The sequence below is a fragment of the Microcebus murinus genome, chromosome 6 (assembly GCF_040939455.1).
Source record: "Microcebus murinus isolate Inina chromosome 6, M.murinus_Inina_mat1.0, whole genome shotgun sequence".
Lineage (NCBI taxonomy): Eukaryota > Metazoa > Chordata > Mammalia > Primates > Cheirogaleidae > Microcebus > Microcebus murinus.
This window is the reverse complement of record NC_134109.1, coordinates 14124100-14143888: the sequence shown is the minus strand read 5'-3', so window position 1 is coordinate 14143888 and position 19789 is coordinate 14124100. Positions and strand designations below refer to the sequence as shown.

The 19789-nt window shown below is 43.6% G+C and overlaps 1 protein-coding gene across 1 annotated transcript; it reads left to right on the top strand.

The window, feature by feature from the left end:
- The first annotated feature begins 328 nt into the window (after positions 1 to 328).
- PSMC1 (proteasome 26S subunit, ATPase 1) lies at positions 329 to 14878 on the top strand. Its single transcript, XM_012773957.2, has 11 exons — positions 329 to 408; positions 4112 to 4165; positions 4740 to 4836; positions 7300 to 7424; positions 7819 to 8004; positions 8203 to 8331; positions 9225 to 9321; positions 11079 to 11268; positions 12186 to 12337; positions 13011 to 13165; positions 14519 to 14878. The coding sequence occupies exons 1-11, from the start codon at positions 406 to 408 to the stop codon at positions 14651 to 14653; spliced, it is 1323 nt and encodes a 440-aa protein (XP_012629411.1). The 5' UTR covers positions 329 to 405; the 3' UTR covers positions 14654 to 14878.
- Positions 14879 to 19789: the final 4911 nt, after the last annotated feature.

Here is a 19789-nt window from a genome sequence, read left to right as displayed (position 1 = left end):
AAGTGTTTGTGCAAAAGCATAAGTCAGTGTCGCAGTTCCAGATATCATTCCAGTTTTTAGAGCAATGTCAAGTCACTCCCACTTATAATTTTTGCATAATTTAAATAGTTTATATTTTAACAGTTGTCCTAGTTCTTTGACAGTGTTGTTGTCTTAAGTTGTTGACAAAAGCTTAATGATGGGTATTCAAACCTTTTATTCAAGAAAAACATTTATAAGTTTCACATCACGCTTATTAATTACTTTGATGCCACAATCCCCCGTACAAGCGCTTGGAGCGCAACTTTGTCCGTGCCGGATTTGGTTCCTGTCGGCTCCCGTAGCGTCGCTCAAAAAACTTCCGCCTCGACTGGCCGCTGTGATAGATGCACTTCCGGTAGCGGCGGCTCGAGCGACCGAGGCAAGATGGTGAGTGACTAAGGGTTTCTTTTGACTGGAGGTCGCAGCGGCCCGAGGCGAGAGAACAAGGCAGCTGCCGCGGGAACTCGGTCCGCCCTCTCCTTCTCCCGCCAGTTCGGTCTCCTTGGCCGACGGAGGCTTCCGGAGACGGCGCTCAGATCCGCCGATGGCCGGGGCCGACCAGCGGGCCTTGCACAGGGACCCTGGAGCCGGGGCTCGGCGCGGGGGGTCCTGGGGCAGGCGTGTGAGGCTGCGGAGCCCGGCAGGTCGCTGGCTTTGTTTCTCCACGGACCAGGGCTCTGCTGACCGCCGCGGGAAGTTTCAACGGGCGGTTTCAACTGTCCCTCCTTCAGTAACCCGGCCAAATGCTTTTTGAGCGGTGCAAGCAATAGTGGTTGGAATAGAGAAGAGGGTGAGATTCGTCCCAGCCGAGGAGGGAGGAGGGAAGAGCGGAGTCGTGGAGGCCGTTCGGAGTGGGGGATATTTGACAGAGTCGTTGTCTTAAGTTGTTGACAAAAGCCTAACAATGGGTATTCAAACTGTTTTCGAGAAAATTATGTATAAGGTTCACATTATTAATTCCTTTGATGCCATAATTCCCCCTTACAAGCCTTTGGAGCGCAACTTCGTCCGTTAAAGACTTAAGCTGTTAGGACGGGCAGGGCTTGGAGGGAAAGGTCCCGCGTGCATTAGTAATAATAAAAATGGCTAACATTGATTCACTAATTCACTAAGCAAGTATTTATTGAGTACCCGCCTTTTGTTTGTTCGGCTAGGGTCGTTCCAGGCACTGAGGATACAGGGGGTGAGCAGGAATGGTGAGGTCCCTGCCTTGGTGGAGTTTACATTCTAGAGGAGAAAGTAGACCATAAACAGACAAAAGAAATATATAGTATGATGTCAGGGAGTGGAGCGGGGTGGGATGGTGTGTGGGCATTGTTATATAGCTGTTGTATAGAAAGGGATAGGATGCCGAGGGGCGGCTGTTTTTGATACAGTGTCAGCAAAGGCCTTTCCGAGGAGGTGATATTTAAGCAGAGACCTAAACTGAGGGAGTAACCTGTACAACTATCTAAAGGGAACATGGTGCAGGCAGAAGGAACAGCAAGTGTAAAGAACCTGAGATGGGAATGTGTTTAGCCTGTATCATGAAGGGCCAGAAAGGCCAGAGCACAGAGAGGTCTTCTTACTTGAGTAGAAGTCTAAGTATGTGCCAAGTACTTTTCCAGCATTTTCTCATTTATTCTTCACAACAGTCCCTTGAGGTAATGGTTATTGTCTTTATTTTGCCAAAGAAGAGACTGAAACACAGTAAGTGGCTGTGCTGGAACACGAACTCTGTCAGGCTTTTCTAGAGCAGTAGAGAAACACCCAGGTTTTGGTATCCAGCAGACCTGACGGTAATTCCTGGGTCAATCTCTGACAAGCTTTGTGACAATAGGCAAGTCACTTAACTTCTCTGGGTCTTGCTTTCCTTATCTGTAAATAAGAGGTAATGATAGTACCAATATCAAAGTGTTTATAAGAATCGAGATTACTCCAAGAATGTTAAGCACACTGCTTGGCATTTAGTAAGGACTCAATAATGGATGTGCTTTGTTGTTATTTGAGACTGAGAAACACATAAAATGCCCCAGAGGTGAAGAAGTGTGCAACCCATTCAGGAAAATGTCCTCCACTGGGGCCAGACTTGGAGGATCATGAGAAAGGTAGATGAACCTGGAAAGATGAGTTGTGGTCAGTTTGGCTGGGGCCAGGCATGCCAAACTAAGAAGTTTGGACATTATGCTGTAAACGCTAGGGAGCACTTGAAGAGGAGAATGAAAGAATCAGCTGTTTGGTTTAGAAGCTGGACCCATGAATCTCAATCAGGAAGCTAGAGTCCAAAAAAAGACAATAGCCTGTACAAAAACAGTGGTAGAGAAATGGAGATAGGAAATAGAAAAAAGAGAGTGAAGAACTGAACCAAAATGGACTTGGACTCTTTCAGAGCCCAGATTTTGTGACTTGACTGACAAAGTCCTGACCCTGCCCTTTCTTACTCACCAGTAATATTAGTGAGTACTTCCTTAAGTCAAATAAATGCTAAGGGGTTTACATGTGTTACCTCATCTCTAGCATTGGAGAGGAGCTAGCATCCACTGTTTTCTGGTTAAGGACACCAAACCTCAAGGAGGTGACCTGACTTATCTGAGATCCCATAGCCTGTTGGTGATGGAACCAGAATTCAATCCTGGATTCATCTAATTCCACAGCCCATGTTCTCATGCTTGTTGCAGTTTCTCATCTGTAAAGTGAGGATAATGAACCCTACCTTGGAGGATTATATGGAATTAATGAGATAGGGAAGGACAAATGTCTAGTACAGAGTTGGGCACATAGTAAGCTCCCCACAAACATTGGCTGCCCCAGTCATCAGCACATTTCCTTAGGAGGTATAAATAATTGTTAAAGGCCGATAACTTGGATGGCCTGTTTCAGTATAACTAATTCTGTTACCCAGAATATCTCTGAGTTCTTAATGACTTTCTTCAGAATAAAGCACAAAGTTTTAAGAATCTTGCATGTGGGTAAATATATATGACATTGACTCTATTAGGTAACCATGATATGGTGGTTTTATCTTGATAATGAAACTGTTGGTGTATTAATTTAGAAGTGCTTAATTGGAGGTGATTTGAGGGAATTGAGTGGGCCCCTCTAATCAGTAAGTTCACTCATATTTAAAAATGCCACCATTTCTGAGACATTGCTCTGTGTTAAGCATTGTCCTATAACTGAATGGTCTGTTTTAAAATAAGAAATCTCACTGACCTTATTAATACACTAAGTTCTTAACACCTTAAGGTGATAACAGCTTTTCAGATTGAGAAGAAAGGCCTGCCTGAGAGCCCCCATGTTTTATAGGTGAGTGGTAGATGAGTTGCTATTGAAAGGAAAGCCTTCTGGAATTTGGTGTTATCAAAGTAGGAGTAAATGACTGATAAATGATTGTTGAGTATGTAACATGATTGTTGAGTATGTGACTTGGCTTTCTTAGCCTGATTTCATGAAATATACTCTTGGTAGCCTCAGTCTGGTAGTGTTATATTAAAGAATTTCAAGCCCCATATCTTCCCTTCAAGAGAGAGTGATCTTAGAATCTCAGCCTCATTAGTTACATCTGCTTCCAATAAGAGTTTTTCTTGATTCTAAGATGCAGTTGATTGCCTATTTCCCTGATAACAGCTTTTAAGAGAAAAAGAAATTCTACCATACTAAATGCACACATGGCTGCAAGGTACATCTTGGGTTCCGAAATGTTAAAATGAGGAAGAAGTGTTCATGTTTTGGAATCACAGAACAGGCCCGGTGCAATGGCTCATGCCTGGAATCCTAGCACTTTGGGAGGCTGAGTCAGGAGGATCACTTGAGGCCAGGAGTTTGAGACCAGCCCAAGCAACTTAGCGAGACCCTATATCTATAAAAATTAGCTAGGAATGCCCCTATAACCCCAGCTGCTTGAGAGGCTGAGGCAGGAGGACTGCTTGAGCCCAGGTGTTTGAGGTTGCTGTGAGCTATGATAAAGCTACTTCACTCTACCCCAGGCAATAAAGTGGGACCCCCTCTCTCAAAAAAATACATAAAAATAGAATCACAGTACCAAAAAAAGGCTGTTCTTTTGAAGTGATCATATTCTGAATTTATGTCTGTGTCTGATTTTTCCCCCCAGGGTCAAAGTCAGAGTGGTGGCCATGGTCCTGGAGGCGGCAAGAAGGATGACAAGGTAAGTAAGTAGCAGATATGTACTGTATGTGAGCAAATTGTGGAAAATGTCATAGGTCTCCCTAAGAAGTTTTTTGGGGATACATGAATTTTAAAAAGTAAAATGATCCAGCAGTTTTTTAAAACTAGCCTGTCCTACAGATGTAATACCCTTTTCATGTTTTAGAAAAGATTTATTGACCTAACCATCAGGTAAAGGAGTAAAGGTAGAAGGTAAAGCAGTAACATTACAGAACTATTAAAGTAAACTGCCTATAAATTTGGCATTGAATATCCTAAGGTGTGAAGAATTGTCTCAAATTATTCAGACTTTTTTGCATAGAAGTAACTTGTCATTTATATGGTAAAAAGATTACATTTACTTATCACAATTACATTTGCTTATTAAAATTGCAGGAATATGAAATCTAGTGTTTTTTTAAAAGGACAGGTTTTTAGTAGCATCCTAAAAGATAAGGAAAATTGTGCCACCTGAAAATAGAAAATAGATGTTGGTGGTGCAGAAATAAATTTGTGTTTTAATATGATTTCTGTGTGATGTTTTTCTTTTTTCCCTGCTGTTGTAAAAACTCAAGGACAAGAAAAAGAAATATGAACCTCCTGTCCCAACTAGAGTGGGGAAAAAGAAGAAGAAAACAAAAGGACCAGATGCTGCCAGTAAACTGCCACTGGGTAATGACATGGTTTCTCCTTGCTGTCTTTTCCGTTCTTAGGGAAAACCACATCTGTGCACGTAGCTGAACGTCTGAAAGGGGAGACAGGAAATAGGGGAGTGGTTGAAGCTCTAGCTCTGTGATTGTAACCCATTCTGCCTAACTGTAATGTGTGGCATTCCTCTGGGCTGGCATACAAGTTACTCTTTGTTTTAAAATATAGTATTATACGAGTGTCTCCTTTAAGAAGCTCCATTAATTTTCTTTAAATAGCTAGCTCCTGTAGTCTTTTAAAAGTGTAGTTTTAGCTTATAAAACCCAGGTTGAATTTGAGTAACTCAGAAACGCTTTATTTCATGAAATGGGAAATGCCATTGTATTGAAATTCAGATCATGTGATGCCTGAACTTAATTTTTCAATGGATTCCTGCTGAATATAACTCAAACCAAGTGACCTAACCCAGCCCACCTCTCCATCTTCAGCCCTGCCAATCCCTCTTGCTTGTCAGTCACACCATCACACTGCCTGTCTTATTTTTTGACTCTTCTGCATAATAGGGCTTTTGCCTTCCTTTTCTCTCTACATATAATGTTCTTCCCCCACTGGTTATTTCTGTTGATTGATTGATTGAGACAGGGTCTTGCTTTGTCTCTTGGGATAGAGAGCAGTGGTGTCATCGTAGCTCACTACAACCTCAAGTTCCCAGACTCTAGTGATCCTTCTGCCTCAGCCCCCCGAGTAGCTGAGACTACAGGCATGTGCCACCATGCCTGGCTAATTTTTTCTGTTTTTTGTAGAGATGGGGTCTGCTATTACTCAGGCTGGTCTTGAACTCCTAGCCTCAAGTGATCCTCCTGCCTCGGCCTCCTAAAGTGCTAGGATTGCAGGCATGAGCCACCATGCCCGGCTTTCCCCCACTTTTCATGGCTACCTGCATCTCATCATCCCTTCAGGCTTCAGCTCAAATACCTCCTTCACACCATCTAAAAATGTCTCTCCCTACTTAAAAAAAAAAAAACTAAAAAGAAATATGTAAACAATTAAAAAAATATATTATTCAGTTAAGAACAAAGGGAATCAAATAGTAAAACCAGTCATTAATCTACCAAATGAATCAATATGGTATTAGTACAGAAGGAGACAATAGGTCACCAGAACAGAGCAGGAGGTCCAAAAATCGAGTCAAGTTATGTGGACATTTTGTATGTTAAAGGTGACATTTCAGTTCTAGGGGGAATAGAATGAGTTATTTAATATAAATGGCATTTTAAAATTTTTGTCTATAGAGAAAATGAAATTAAATCTCTTGTCAGATGGATTACAGCTATACATAGGAAAATAAATAAATGAAAATTCAGGAATATATTTAACCTTAGGGAAGAAGCAGCTTTTTGAAGTAGGTGAGGAAACCCAGAAATCATAAAAGAAAAGGTTGACATATTGGTCTATATAAATGATTAAATTCCTATGTGGCATGAGACTTCAAAACAAAGCCAAAAGAAACAATAAAATGTGGAAAAAATATTTGCCATATATGTGATGAAGAGGGTTAATATCCCTGATATTTCAAAATTCTACAAATAGATGAGTATGTATACAGCTAGCTTGCAGCAGTGTATACTGCCTGAGCAACAAATGTAACTTTTTATCAGCACCTATGTGGAAAAATAAACCAAAAAAACTGTCTTTTGGGTCAATGGCTTTTCTCCTCTTTAGTATATAGACTATTCAGGCAGTGCAAATCGTTTTGGACTAGCTATTTGGTCATAGACCTCACCCCTGTTTTCAAATGCATGCTTATAATGGCCAAACTCCCCTTTCCTTTTTGGTACATGCCTACTTAGGGTTACCACGCTTTGAATTTTTCAGAATCTATCCAACTGAAAAAGAGTCCACTGATAGGGTCTCAAAATTATTTAACCACTTTGGTACGGTGCTCACCGGCCGGGAAACCTTGCCCAAAGCCGGCACTCATAGTCCGCACGATAGTGTGTGGTGTGCATTGACAACGAATCTGTTTTGCTCTTGTGTGATGAGGAAAGCTTGTTTTATTTACAGGCAGCTTTACTTGTAATGTAAATCAGAATAGGTAACATATATATATATGTTCTCCTTACGTTATTTTTAAATGTTCACAATTTTATTTTGATAAATGAAAAATTAGAAAAGTCATATCACGGCTGTCGGCTAAAGTCGCTGTGCACGTTCATCTGTGGCTATCGACTATAGTCAACGCGAGTACTGAAGTGGTTAAGTAATTACATCAGAAGCCTGATCCCAAGATTTCCTGGCACACTGTTTTCTATGGGTCTCTGAGACAGTCCTTTCTGTTGAAGACAATGCATTGTGACCTAAAGCTGATTTGCGAGCTCTTTTAGAAAAGCATCAAAGTAAAATTAAAACTATAGATGGGAAAAAAACTTATTTCCTTAATTGCAAACATTAAGCTCCAAGTATAATAAAACTTTATTTTAATTACAGTGACACCTCACACTCAGTGCCGGTTAAAATTATTAAAGTTGGAGAGAATTAAAGACTATCTTCTCATGGAGGAAGAATTCATTAGAAATCAGGAACAAATGAAACCATTAGAAGAAAAGCAAGAGGTAAGTTGAAAAGTTGCCATAATTTTCTTTTTTTCTTTTACAAATTGAGTATTTAGAACCTAAAATTATCAACAAATGAGATTCAAGTAGTTGGCCATGTCCAGGCTTTTTAGCTATCTTTTTTTTTTTTTTTTTTTTTTTGAGACTGGGTCTTGCTCTATTGCCCAGGCTAGAGTCTAGTGGCATTATTATAGTTCCCCGTAACCTTGAACACCTGGGCTCAAGTGATCCTCCTGCTTCAGCCTCCCAAAATGCTAGGACTGTAGGTATGAGCCACCATACCAGCCTAGCTATCTTTTAAAAGCATTAGATGCTTTGTAAATATAATGAACTACTAGGATCATCTGTGTTTTAGGTCTAATATGCTTTTTCTTCTTGGCATTTTCTTATATAGGAGGAAAGATCAAAAGTGGATGATCTGAGGGGGACCCCAATGTCAGTAGGAACCTTGGAAGAGATCATCGATGACAATCATGCCATCGTGTCTACATCTGTGGGCTCAGAACACTATGTCAGCATTCTTTCATTTGTAGATAAGGACCTGCTGGAACCAGGCTGCTCGGTCCTGCTCAACCACAAGGTGAGGTGATAGTCTCTAAGAAAGCCCCTAGGAGTGCTTTCTTTCTCCTTCCTCTTAGATCCATCTGCCTGTCCCATGGAAGTGGATTGCCAAAGCACTCCTAAAGGGGGAGAAAGATGCTGAGGTTGGCATTGCTTTGCTATAAACAGATTGAGTGAACCTTGCAGTCCTATGTTAAAGTTTGCTGTTTCCTGTTAGGTGCATGCTGTGATAGGGGTGCTGATGGATGACACAGATCCCCTGGTCACAGTGATGAAGGTAGAAAAGGCCCCCCAGGAGACCTATGCTGATATTGGGGGATTGGACAACCAAATCCAGGAAATTAAGGTATGACGGGGAACCATCTCTGGGACTTCAGACTTTTGGTTTCTCCTGCTTGCCCTATTTGGTGTACTTTGGAGTTGTTTTGCACGTTTGCTTGTTTTTATTGATCAAGCTAGTAGCTAACTCAGACCTTGCTAGTTCTGGTATTTTTGTATTTGTTGATACTGAGTTAGGTAATAGAAATAACAATAAATTGTATGGTAGTGCCTGCAGCAGCTGCAGCTTAATACTTCTTATATGTAATGTTTAATATATAGTCTGTGAGTACATAATGTTTCCAGTTGTGTTGACTTCAGCTGTATCTGGAAACCTCCAGTGTTTTATAGAGGTAGCATGTGTACCTGCACACGCTTACACAGCAGTGGGCTCTAGAACATAATCCCAGCCCCTCTGTGCTCCTGGACGTTGTGGGAGATGTGGTCATTGAGGATGGCGCTGGGTCAGCTCTCTGCATATTCTTCCATTCATGAGGAAGTCATTCAGAGCTATCACAGATCTCCACTGGTGATCTCAGCTAGGAAATAGCCATAATGTCCCCCAGTGGGAACGGCAGTCAGGAAGACTTTCCCTGTCCTATCTGTAGTTTAATTGAAAAGGGTGAATTTTAGCTTTTCTTAAGTCTTAAATGTTGCTCAAGGTTGACTTCCACTGGAGAGTAAAAGGGAAATTGGGTGCAATTAGGAAGAGGGGTGGGGTGCTGGGAGCTCAGGTAGGACGGTATCCTCTTCAGTATGGCCTTGCTGCTAATGGAAGTCAAGCTCCTGGTCTTTAAGAAGAATAATTGAGATTTTTGCTTATTTTTATTGAAAGCAAGATATTCTCATGATGTCAATTAATAGATCTAATAATTTCAATAAGAAAGATTTTTATTTTTACCAAGTATTTGTTTTCTATAGGAATCTGTGGAGCTTCCTCTCACCCATCCTGAATATTATGAAGAGATGGGTATAAAGCCCCCTAAGGGAGTCATTCTCTATGGTCCACCTGGCACAGGTATGCTCTGTTTGATACTTTGCAGGCACTCAGCTTGTCTCTTAAGCAGCAGCATGGGATATTTATAATCACTAAAGCATTGAGTGAGGACACCACAGCTCCTCAGTTTAAAACAGGGGTATTCAACCTTGGCTATACCAACCTAGACCAAATGGTTCTAATGTACTTTAAAAAAAATACTGATGCCTGGTCCCATTCCCAAAGATTCTGATACATTCATCTGGAATGTGGTCAAGCCTCAGAGCCATGGTTAAGAACTGCTGCTTTAAAAGCTCTATTCTGTGGTGTGTAGATCAGGTTCATTTTCCTAGCCTATAGTACTGAATAAATATATGTTGGAAGAATAAGTGAATGAAGATAAAAGCCTACGTATATTTGGTTCATTATGCAATAAGATGACCCGAGTTAGTTGTAGAGCCCAGGACTTAGCAGTTCATCACTATGGAAATTCCAAAGGAAGAGCAGTCATTTGCTTGAAGAATTGACACTGTGTTCCTAAGAGGATCTGTGCTAGCTGAGGAGTGCCCACACTGGAGGGACTGGGCCATATCTGTACCCAGAGCCCTGGAGCTAGAAGAGATTGCAGCCTTTCATCTTACAGCTTAGGAAATATGTTTCAGAAGGGTGAGTGACCAGCTCAAGGCTATGGTAGCTCTGGGAGTTGAGCTGGTAACAGGGCTGGAGATGGAATGCAGCCTCTGGAGCCTCAGCCACAGGCCTTCTGCAGGGCACCGGCACTAAAGGGGCTGTGGTAAAATATCACTGGGCAGGCAGGGTCATTGGAGGGGTAGAAGACTTGTTTCTCTGGTCTCACCGTCTGAGCGAGCAGCAAACCCACCCAGCAACTACTCTTCTGGTAGCACCAGGCACTACTGGCCTGAGGCTCAGGAACACTTAAGTGGGTCTCCTTAGAGCCAAACCCAGGACTCCCAGACCTTTTTATCATCACTGATCATTTTGTTGGTGTTTAATTTGGTTCTGTAACCCTGAGCTGGATGACTGAGGTTAATATATGCAACTTTGAAGGGGCCCAAGAAAGGCTCACTCAGAGAAAAAATGAGATATATTTCATCACTGGTATAGAGCATTTCTTCCCATAGGCAATTATAGTTTACAGTTCTTTAGTGGAAAATTTGGATCAAGGTTTGAAAATAACCAAGTAAAAAGTATTTTCTGATATTATCATGATGTCAGACTATTTAGGAAAACAGTTCAAAATAATCAAAACATGATAGATTTTTCTAAATTTCCTCTTACCTATTTAGAATAACAGAATGTCAGGACACCTGAATGGTGTGCACTCTTTCTTTTTCTTTTCTTTTTTTTTTTTTTTTTTGAGACAGAGTCTTGCGTTGTTGCCCAGGCTAGAGTGAGTGCCATGGTGTTAGCCTAGCTCACAGCAACCTCAAACTCCTGAGCTCAAGCAATCCTCCTGCCTCAGCCTGCCGAGTAGCTGGGACTACAGGCATGCACCACCATACCCAGCTAATTTTTTCTGTATATATTATTTGGCCAATTAACTTCTTTCTACTTATAGTAGAGACGGGGTCTCGCTCTTGCTCAGACTGGTTTCGACCTTCTGACTTCGAGCCAACGGCCTGCTTCGGCCTCCCAGAGTGCTGGGATTACAGGCGTGAGCCACTGCGCCCGGCCAGTGTGTGCCTTTTCATTAGTGGGGCTTGCCCAATTTTGGTGTCCATTTAAGATGGTAATGATAGCATTTTTAACTTAATACCTTATCTTTTTATCTAAAATAGGTAAAACCTTGTTAGCCAAAGCAGTAGCAAACCAGACTTCGGCCACTTTCTTGAGAGTGGTTGGCTCTGAACTCATTCAGAAGTACCTAGGTGATGGGCCCAAACTCGTACGGGAATTGTTTCGAGTGGCTGAAGAACATGCACCTTCCATTGTATTTATTGATGAAATTGATGCCATTGGGACAAAAAGGTAGAGTTTCTCATACCTATTTTGCATTGTTTAGAGGCAAGACTGCATAGCTCTTTGAGAATGAACGCTCTCTGGGCTCTCCCTGTGGACAGAGTTCTTGCTGTGCATGACCCTCCGTAGATGCTCTGCACTCCTGGGGGCTAGGTAACAACTACCTAGGAGCTGTGAAAGTCTCGAGATTGGTCAGTCGTGCATAGCAATGTCTTGAGTCAGGATCACTCTGAACCAGGACCATCTGGACTCTGGGAACACAGCTGTGAGCACGGCTGTTTCTGCCCTGAAGGTGCTCACAGTCAGGTTGAGAGATCAGACACCAAACATGGAAATAAAATAAATGATACAATTTCAGGCACAGAAACTGCTCTAAAGAAATAAGATCTGTAACGTGGCTGATGGGGTAGGGGGTGTCCATTTGTGCTGCTATAACAAAATGTAATTTATAAAGAATGGAAATACATTTTTCACATGTGGGAAGGGAAGTCCAAGATCAAGGCCCTGGCATTGGTGTCTAGTGAGGGCTGCTCTCTGCTAAGATGACACCTTGTTTGTTCTCTTCTCCAGAGGGACAAACACTGTGTCCTCACAGGGCTGAAGAGTATAACAAACCTAGGGCAGATCCCTCCAGCTCTTTATAAGGCATGACTCCATTCCTGATAAGGCTCTGCCCTACCGCCACAGTGGGAATTAAGTTTCAACACAAAAATTTTGGGGGACACACTCAGACCATAACAGGGGGTTGCCGGTTCTTTTGTGTTTTTTTCGTTTTGTGCTGGTTCTTTTGATAGAACAATTAAGGGAGTGACATTTAGGTTGAGAAAGGAGCATTGCAGTGTTTTGTCATGTGAGGTCTTTGCTGTAATTCTCCATTAGCAGATCAGTTGGGTCTCCATTCCTTTTTCTGCTCTTCTTTCCCAAAGATACGACTCAAATTCTGGTGGTGAGAGAGAAATTCAGCGAACAATGTTGGAACTGTTGAACCAGTTGGATGGATTTGATTCGAGAGGAGATGTGAAAGTTATTATGGCCACAAACCGAATAGAAACTTTGGATCCAGCACTTATCAGACCAGGTTAAATTTCTTTTGTTTCATCATGGAGAATTAATGTGTTTATATAATTTGTGTTTTAAGTGTGCTTTAGGAGGATCATCAAATACTACAATGAAACTTAGAATATTAGACAAGAGCATGATAGAGTCTGTGCACTGTGGCCCTTTGAATGCCAGTCCTATGCCTTTTTTTGAGACAGAGTCTCACTCCGTTGCCCTGAGTAGAGTGCTGTGGCATCACAGTCCAATGTCTTGATCTTTTCTTTCCCATAATATTCCCTTTTTAGCATCAAGAACTTGCTGCCTTTTCCTGAAGAAATCATTCATACGGTAGCTAGATGTATTCTTTACATTCAGGCACTACCAGAAGAAGTAGTACTTTGCCATCTTTTGTAAGGTTTGTGGCAAGATAGGTCTATCCTTTTTCAGTAAATATGCTATTCAGGAATTGCTTCTTTCATTTATTTCTGAAGCTAAAAAGGAAAGAGGATTTCTTTTAAATGAGGTGAATTCAGATGCAGAAACGTACACCGTAAAAACAAATGTTCACTTTTTAAGATTTGGATGTCCCTCCCTCAGAATACTGTCTGACTGAAACTGCATGTGTAAAGGAGATGGGATGAGGCCCCTTTCTGAGCCAACGTAGGGCCCGACCTGGATGGGGCTGTGGCTAAAACCTTTTTATACACCTGCAGGCCGCATCGACAGAAAGATCGAATTCCCCCTGCCCGATGAAAAGACTAAGAAGCGCATCTTTCAGATTCACACAAGCAGGATGACGCTGGCTGATGATGTAACTCTGGATGACTTGATCATGGCTAAAGATGATCTTTCTGGTGCTGACATTAAGGTGAGAACCTGGGCCAGGTCAGCTCCTTTCTGGAAACATGGCCTGTCAATCAGGAAAGACTGTGTTCTTGAGGTGGTGGTTAGGTGGGGTGGATGTGTGGGTGTCTGTGTGTTAACATCATGTTGGTTTACCATGACATCCAAAATGGTAGATTTATTACTTTAAGTCACTTTTAATGCCCCATTTTATGGAATAGATGACCCTAAATCACCTGTACTGGCACTAAGCTTGCCACCTCCTCCATTAGGCCTGGTGACTCTCTCAGGTGTGTCAGTCATAGCCACTCAGTCCTGGGTCAGGGGAAGACCTCACCCCAGAGCTGCAGAGCAGGGACCAGCACCCACTACAGTCATATTCCCAATTCATGTTCTGCTAGGTTGTTACCAGATTGTACCTCTTGGTTTTACCACGAATGTACATCAGTTAGGACATTTCTTCCCAGTTTTATAGCAAGGCCTGGCAGCGCTGAATATAGGTGCAGCCTTGCTTTCCCTGAGGAGATGTGGGTTCTCGTCAGGGTTAGGTGAGAACAGCACGGGCAGTGCCTTTCTAGGCCAGCGCCTGCACTGAGCCCATGGGGCTTCGGTCCCAGAGAACTAGGTTAGTATCTCAGTTGGTGAGCAAAATCTTTTTTTTTTTAATTGAAATTATTTTATTTTATACCAACTTTAGAAAATTTTCAAGCCTTCAGAAGTGTTGCAGCAGTAGACAGTGATGTACCAAGTTAACATTTTACCCGTTTGCATTCTCTTTCTACACAAACACATTTTCTTTTCTGCTGAACCATTTGAAGTAAATGACCTGATATGGCCATAACTAAACATAAACTTCTGTGCCAGGACTAATTGTATTTTTGTTACATTATGTTACATACATTCGTGTATATATATTAGAATAAATATTACCCTGTAACTTTCAGTATCTAACCAGAATACCTGTTCTCTTATGACTACATAAATGAAGTGGACATATACTCTCAATTGCCTCTAAGTTTCAGGGTATAATATCATCTATTTCTTAGCAATACTATTTATTCCCTTTAACAAAAGAGCAGCTGTAAGAATTTACTGACCTGCCAAGCCACACAGCTTAGTAGAACCTCAGCCAAAACTAGAACCCACAGCCTTGCTTGATTCATGGGCCAGTCTTCTCTCTTATCTATAATTATTCCCAGTTTAAGCTACTTTAAATCCTTTTAGAAAATAATTGGATGTTTAAAACATTTTAAAAATCTAATCTTTTCCCAAATGAGCAACTTGTGCTTAGTCTGGTTATCTTATACTTTATTTCAAAATAGCTTTCTGAATTGCTTGTTAGAATAAAAATAAGTATTCATACTGTTCTTTCTTACAGGCAATCTGTACAGAAGCTGGTCTGATGGCTTTAAGAGAACGTAGAATGAAAGTAACAAATGAAGACTTCAAAAAGTCTAAAGAAAATGTTCTGTATAAAAAACAAGAAGGCACCCCCGAGGGGCTCTATCTCTAGTGAACCAGAGTTGCCATCAGGAAAATGGGAGTTTTCCTGACCTGAGAGGGATGAGGTTGGGGAAATTGCCCAGAGGGATCCATGTTCCAGTTGATTGTTACTAGCAAACATCCTGTGTGTCTTGGAGTATGATGTGTAAAAGCTGTCCCTTGGGCAGCCTTTGTCTGCTGGTCACTGTGTAGCACTGTGCTTCCCAATAAAGCAGGCCCTTTCACAAACATTTCATCTCTGTTTCTGGAGTCTCCACATACATCCTTCCCCTGCCCCCAGTCAGCTACAACAAGAGGGAAGACCTAGCTTTAAGGAAGTTTCTGGGCAAGAAACCTCAGGCCATAGTCACAAGGAGTGTAGACTCAAGTACCTGTTGTATACCACCACCCCCCAATCACACCCCCAAAGCTGATGTGAATATGATCATAACCACACAGCCAGTAGTCTTAATGATAAAGAATGGCTGAGCATGGCTCACGTTTGTAATCCCAACACTTTGGGAGGCCCAAGGCAGGAGGATAACTTGAAGCTAGGAATTCAAGACCAGCCTGGGCAACATAAATAATGAGACCCTGCCTGTGCAAAAAATTAAAGAAATTAGCTGTATGTTGTGGTGTATACCTGTAGTCCCAGCTACTCAGCAGGCTGAGGTGGAAAGATTGCTTGACCCTGGGAGGTTGCAGTGAGGTATAAAGGTGCCACTGCACTCCGGCCTGGGTGACGGAGCAAGACCCTGACTCTATAAGAAAGAAAAAAATTTTTATAAAGGCTGAGTTAATGTGGCTGTTGTTTCTGCAGAGAAGGAAATACAGCTTTCCCTTTTTGTAAGTTGTGTGGACCCTGTGGGTTCTCAGCACTCGGGGAATAGGAAATAAGTCCTAGTGTTCTCAAGAGACTAAGGATTCCTAAAAGAAATTCTGAAAAGTCAAGGCTGAAGGATCTCTACCAGCCCCGCCCACTCGTTTGGAAATCTTGTCCCTTTCAAGAGCGTTCAAAAACACGTCAGAACTGCCTTCTCTTCATCTATTTCATTTCTGTTCTTTCTGAACTGATGGGTCCCCAAAGCCATCAGGTGCAGCAGACCAAGGTAAGCATCCACTTGGCTGAGTGGCCTGGGCTGTGGGAGCCCACACTGGGTGAGGAAGGCGTATTAGGTTTTCTATTACCACCAGAACAAGTTACCACAGACTTACCTTAACACAATTTTAACTCAGTTCTACAGGTCAGAAGTCTAAGACTGGTCTCGCCAGGCTGAAATCATGATGTCAGCAAGACTGTTCTTTGTGGAAGTTCTAGGGAGATGCCAATTCCTTTCTCCGGGTGGTTGGCAGGATTCAGTTTCTCACAATGACAGGACTCAGGGCGACGTTTCCTTGCTGTCAGCTGACTGCCCTCCGCCAGCAGCTGCAGGTCAAGGCCCTCTCAGGCTCTGAGTCTCCTGCCTTTTCTTCTGTCTTCACATCTCTCTGACCCTTTTTTCTGCCTCTTTTACACTTTTAATGACCTTCATTACTACATTAGGGCCACCAAGATAATCCAGGATAGTCTTCCCACTTTAAGGTCTGCAACCTTAATTTCCATCTGCAAAGTTCCTTTTGCCATGTAACATATCACAGCTCCAGAGCTTGGGGTGTAGACATCTTAGGGGCCCACTGTGCCTACCACAGAGGACATCCACACATGTTGGCCGCTCAGTGCAGGATGAGGACGATGTACCTGTGGGGAGGTGTCCATGTGGGGCACAGCACGGGCAGGGTGAGGATGGCATCCGGTGGGTGTCAGAGCCCAAGACAGATGAAGAAGGATGTATGTGCAGGGCGGGGCAGCCCGTGTGGAGTGTGGGAGCCCGAGCAGGAGAGAAAGGCATCTGTATAGGGACTGGATGGCAGCAGTCAAGTAAACAGTAAGGATGGGGGATGCCAGGCTCCTCTCAGATACGGAGGGGAAGAAAACAAGAATGAACCCTGTCCACCAAGAGCTCCTGGGAACAGCCACACCCCTCCCTATTGCAATGAGTACACCCAGACCCAGCTCTTTGCTTCAAAATATCATTCTTCACTAAAAGGAGCCAGAGCCGATTCCAGAGCTACAACAAAGTATGTTTTCCCAGAAAGCAAGGGAGAGAGGGCTCAGAGAACGATGGGGGAATGTGTCAAAAGGACACAGAAGCCTGCTTGAAGGGCTTCCACTGGCCAAATCTCAATTTAAGCATCAAAATAATTAACAATATTGGCCAGGCACAGTGGCTCACGCCTGCAATCCTTGCACTCTGGGAGGCCGAGGTGGGCCCATTGTTTGAGCTCAGGAGTTCAAGACCAGCCTGAGCAAGAGCAAGAGCGAGACCCCATCTCTACTAAAAATAGAAATCAACTGGCCAACTAAAAATATATAGAAAAAATTAGCCGGGCACGGTGGTACATGCCTGTAGCCCCAGCTACTTGGGAGGCTGAGGCAGGAGGATTGCTTGAGCCCAGGAGTTTGAGGTTGCTGTGAGTTAGGCTGACTCCATGGCACTCTAGCCCAGGCAGCAGAGTGAGACTGTCTCAAAAAAATATATATATATATTAATGGAATACAGTATTGTCCTTTAAAATAGGAAACTATGAGCTCATACTAATACGTATGAATTGATTGAAAGTTTGATGAGGACTAGGCCTAGTGGCTCATGCCTATAATCCCAGCTTTTGGGAAGCTGAGGCAGGAAGATTGCTTGAGGTCATGAGTTCAAGGCTGCAGTGACCTATGATTATGCTACTGCACTCTAGTCTGGGCGACAGAGCAAGACTTCATCTCTTAAAAACAAAAAAAAGTAAGCTTGATGAGGAATAGGCCATTTACAGAGCTTCAAAGTACCTCCCCACGAAATGCTTTTCAATTAGGAAAGGAATGAGCAACGTCACGTTGGAGAAGCCCAACAGACACCATCTTTTCCAAGTGATCAAAATGATCATCATCAGTAATGGGGTACCTTGAAAGTATGTGCCACCACCCAGAGGTGTCACTGCTGTGATCAGTGCCTAGAGTCAGGGAAGGGAGGTGGGACCCAGCAGGGTAGCGGCTGAACTACACCTCCAGCCCAGCCACTGCCCTGCTTTGCGTGTAGACCAAAATAAGGCTGCAATCGCTATTTCTACAGATGGTCACTGAGGCTAGGGCCAAGCACTGGGACCAGGGTTCTCAGTGAGCAATTTCTTCCCTGGCTTCTTGCTCCTGGTGGGCAAGGCAGGGCCAGCCCTGTCTGCCTGCAGAAAACCACTGGCTGTTTGAAGTCCGTCCTCAGTGGAACTTTCTAAGGGTGAACTCTCTCCCACCACTCCCTCTGAAGCATGCGTTATAGCTCTTCTAGGGATCGTCATGTCTTCTCTTTTTATTTTTTCATTTTATTTATTTTTTTGAGACAGCGTCTCTGTTGCCTGGGCTAAAGTACACTGGCATCATCACAGATCACTGCAACCTCAAACTCCTAGGCTCAAGCGATCCTCCAGCTTCAGGCTCCTGAGTGGCTGGGACTACAGGTGTGTACCACCACACCCAGCTAATTTTTAAAATTTTTGTAGAGATGGAGTCTCACTATGTTGCCCATGGCTGATCTCAAACTCCTGGCCTCGAGCAATCCTGCTCCTGCCTCAACCTCCCAAAGTGCGGTGATTGCCACCACCGTGTCTTCACTTATTAAGTGCAAGATAATGAACATTGTGCCTTAGAAGTAGTAGCTCCCAGCTGTCTCCTCTTACCCCAGACCCGGCACTGAAGGTGCCTCCCGACCACCTGCAGGCCCAGCAACCCTCAGGCCAGAGCTGTCACGACTATGCCATGCTATTTATTCCAAGAGAGAGCACTGTCCCAGACCTAAGAGGGTGCCAACCCCTACAGGCAGGGACAAGCAATCCTGGAAATACTCAATATTCCTGAGAAAAGTGCAAGCAACTGTCTGATTGACTTCAAAGAACTCAACACGCCCTCCCCAGCCCACCAGGACGACTGTTAGTCTTGAGAGGAGCCTAACTGTCTCTCAGACTTCCCTGTTTAACAATCTCAAACAGGCTTTTTATAAAAATACTAACAATGATTATCTCACCATCCTTTTTTCTATAAAACATCTACCCTCAGGAATCTTTGGGTTTTTTAAAAAACCTCTTCCCATACAGCAAGCAACGTGCTGCCAGTCAGCCTGAGAAGCCGCGTTACCATCCAGGGTCACTGCCCATCCGCACCAGCCCTCCAGGTTCCCAAGGGACAGGCTGCTGCCCAGGTGTTGGGGGACCAGCTGATCACAGGCCGCCCCACTACGCTGCCCTCACAAGTGCTCCAGCTACTGCCTTCTTTCTCCCAGATGTGTCCCTCGGTTGCCAAAATTATACACTGGCTTTTCTAAACGAGGTACCAAGGAAATGCAAGTCTTCAGCAATTCTAAAAATGATGATTAAAAAAAAAGCCAGAGAGATGCTATCCGTGAGCTATCTACCTTAGAGTAGGAGCTGGGGAAGATAAGAAAGCCTCCCAGCCATACGTTAATAGTGACAATGACTCGAGCACTAAAAAATCTCCTCAGAAGCAGAAAACAGCCTGAATGTGGATAGTTAAATTTTATTCTATTCACAGCCCTCAGAAATCAAAGCCAGAACATGCCTGGTCTTGACCTTCATATCTCAAGCAGTGTCGACATACAAGAGTCAAAAGAGCACCTTCAGCACCTCCTGCGGGCAGGGCAGGGTTTGGCAGGGCAAGGCCTGGCCCAAAAGGCCTCAGCCCCAAGGTGGCGCTCGCTAGCAAGGTCCCGTGGGGAACGGACTGACTCAGCCCCAGTGGCTGGGTGTCTCCCAAGCTCCCAGGGCAGCTGCTGCAGCCACCACCGAGCAGGACTTAGGGATCCAGAGCTGCTCTCCACACACCTGATCCAGGCCACAGAATGTTCAGTGTCTCTCCCCTGTGCTGGTCTGAGGCTAAGAGCAAAATCTGCTCTCCTCCTCCTCCCCAGCCTGGGAAAGAAGTCCCCGTGCTAAGTAACCTCACCTTTAGGGCCAAACTACCTCACAGAGGACCTGGCAGGACCACCAAGGATGCCAGCCCAGGGACACTTTCACTGTGGCGGGGCTGGTGCTGGCTGCACACAGGAGAGCAAGAACAACAAGAATGAAGTCACAC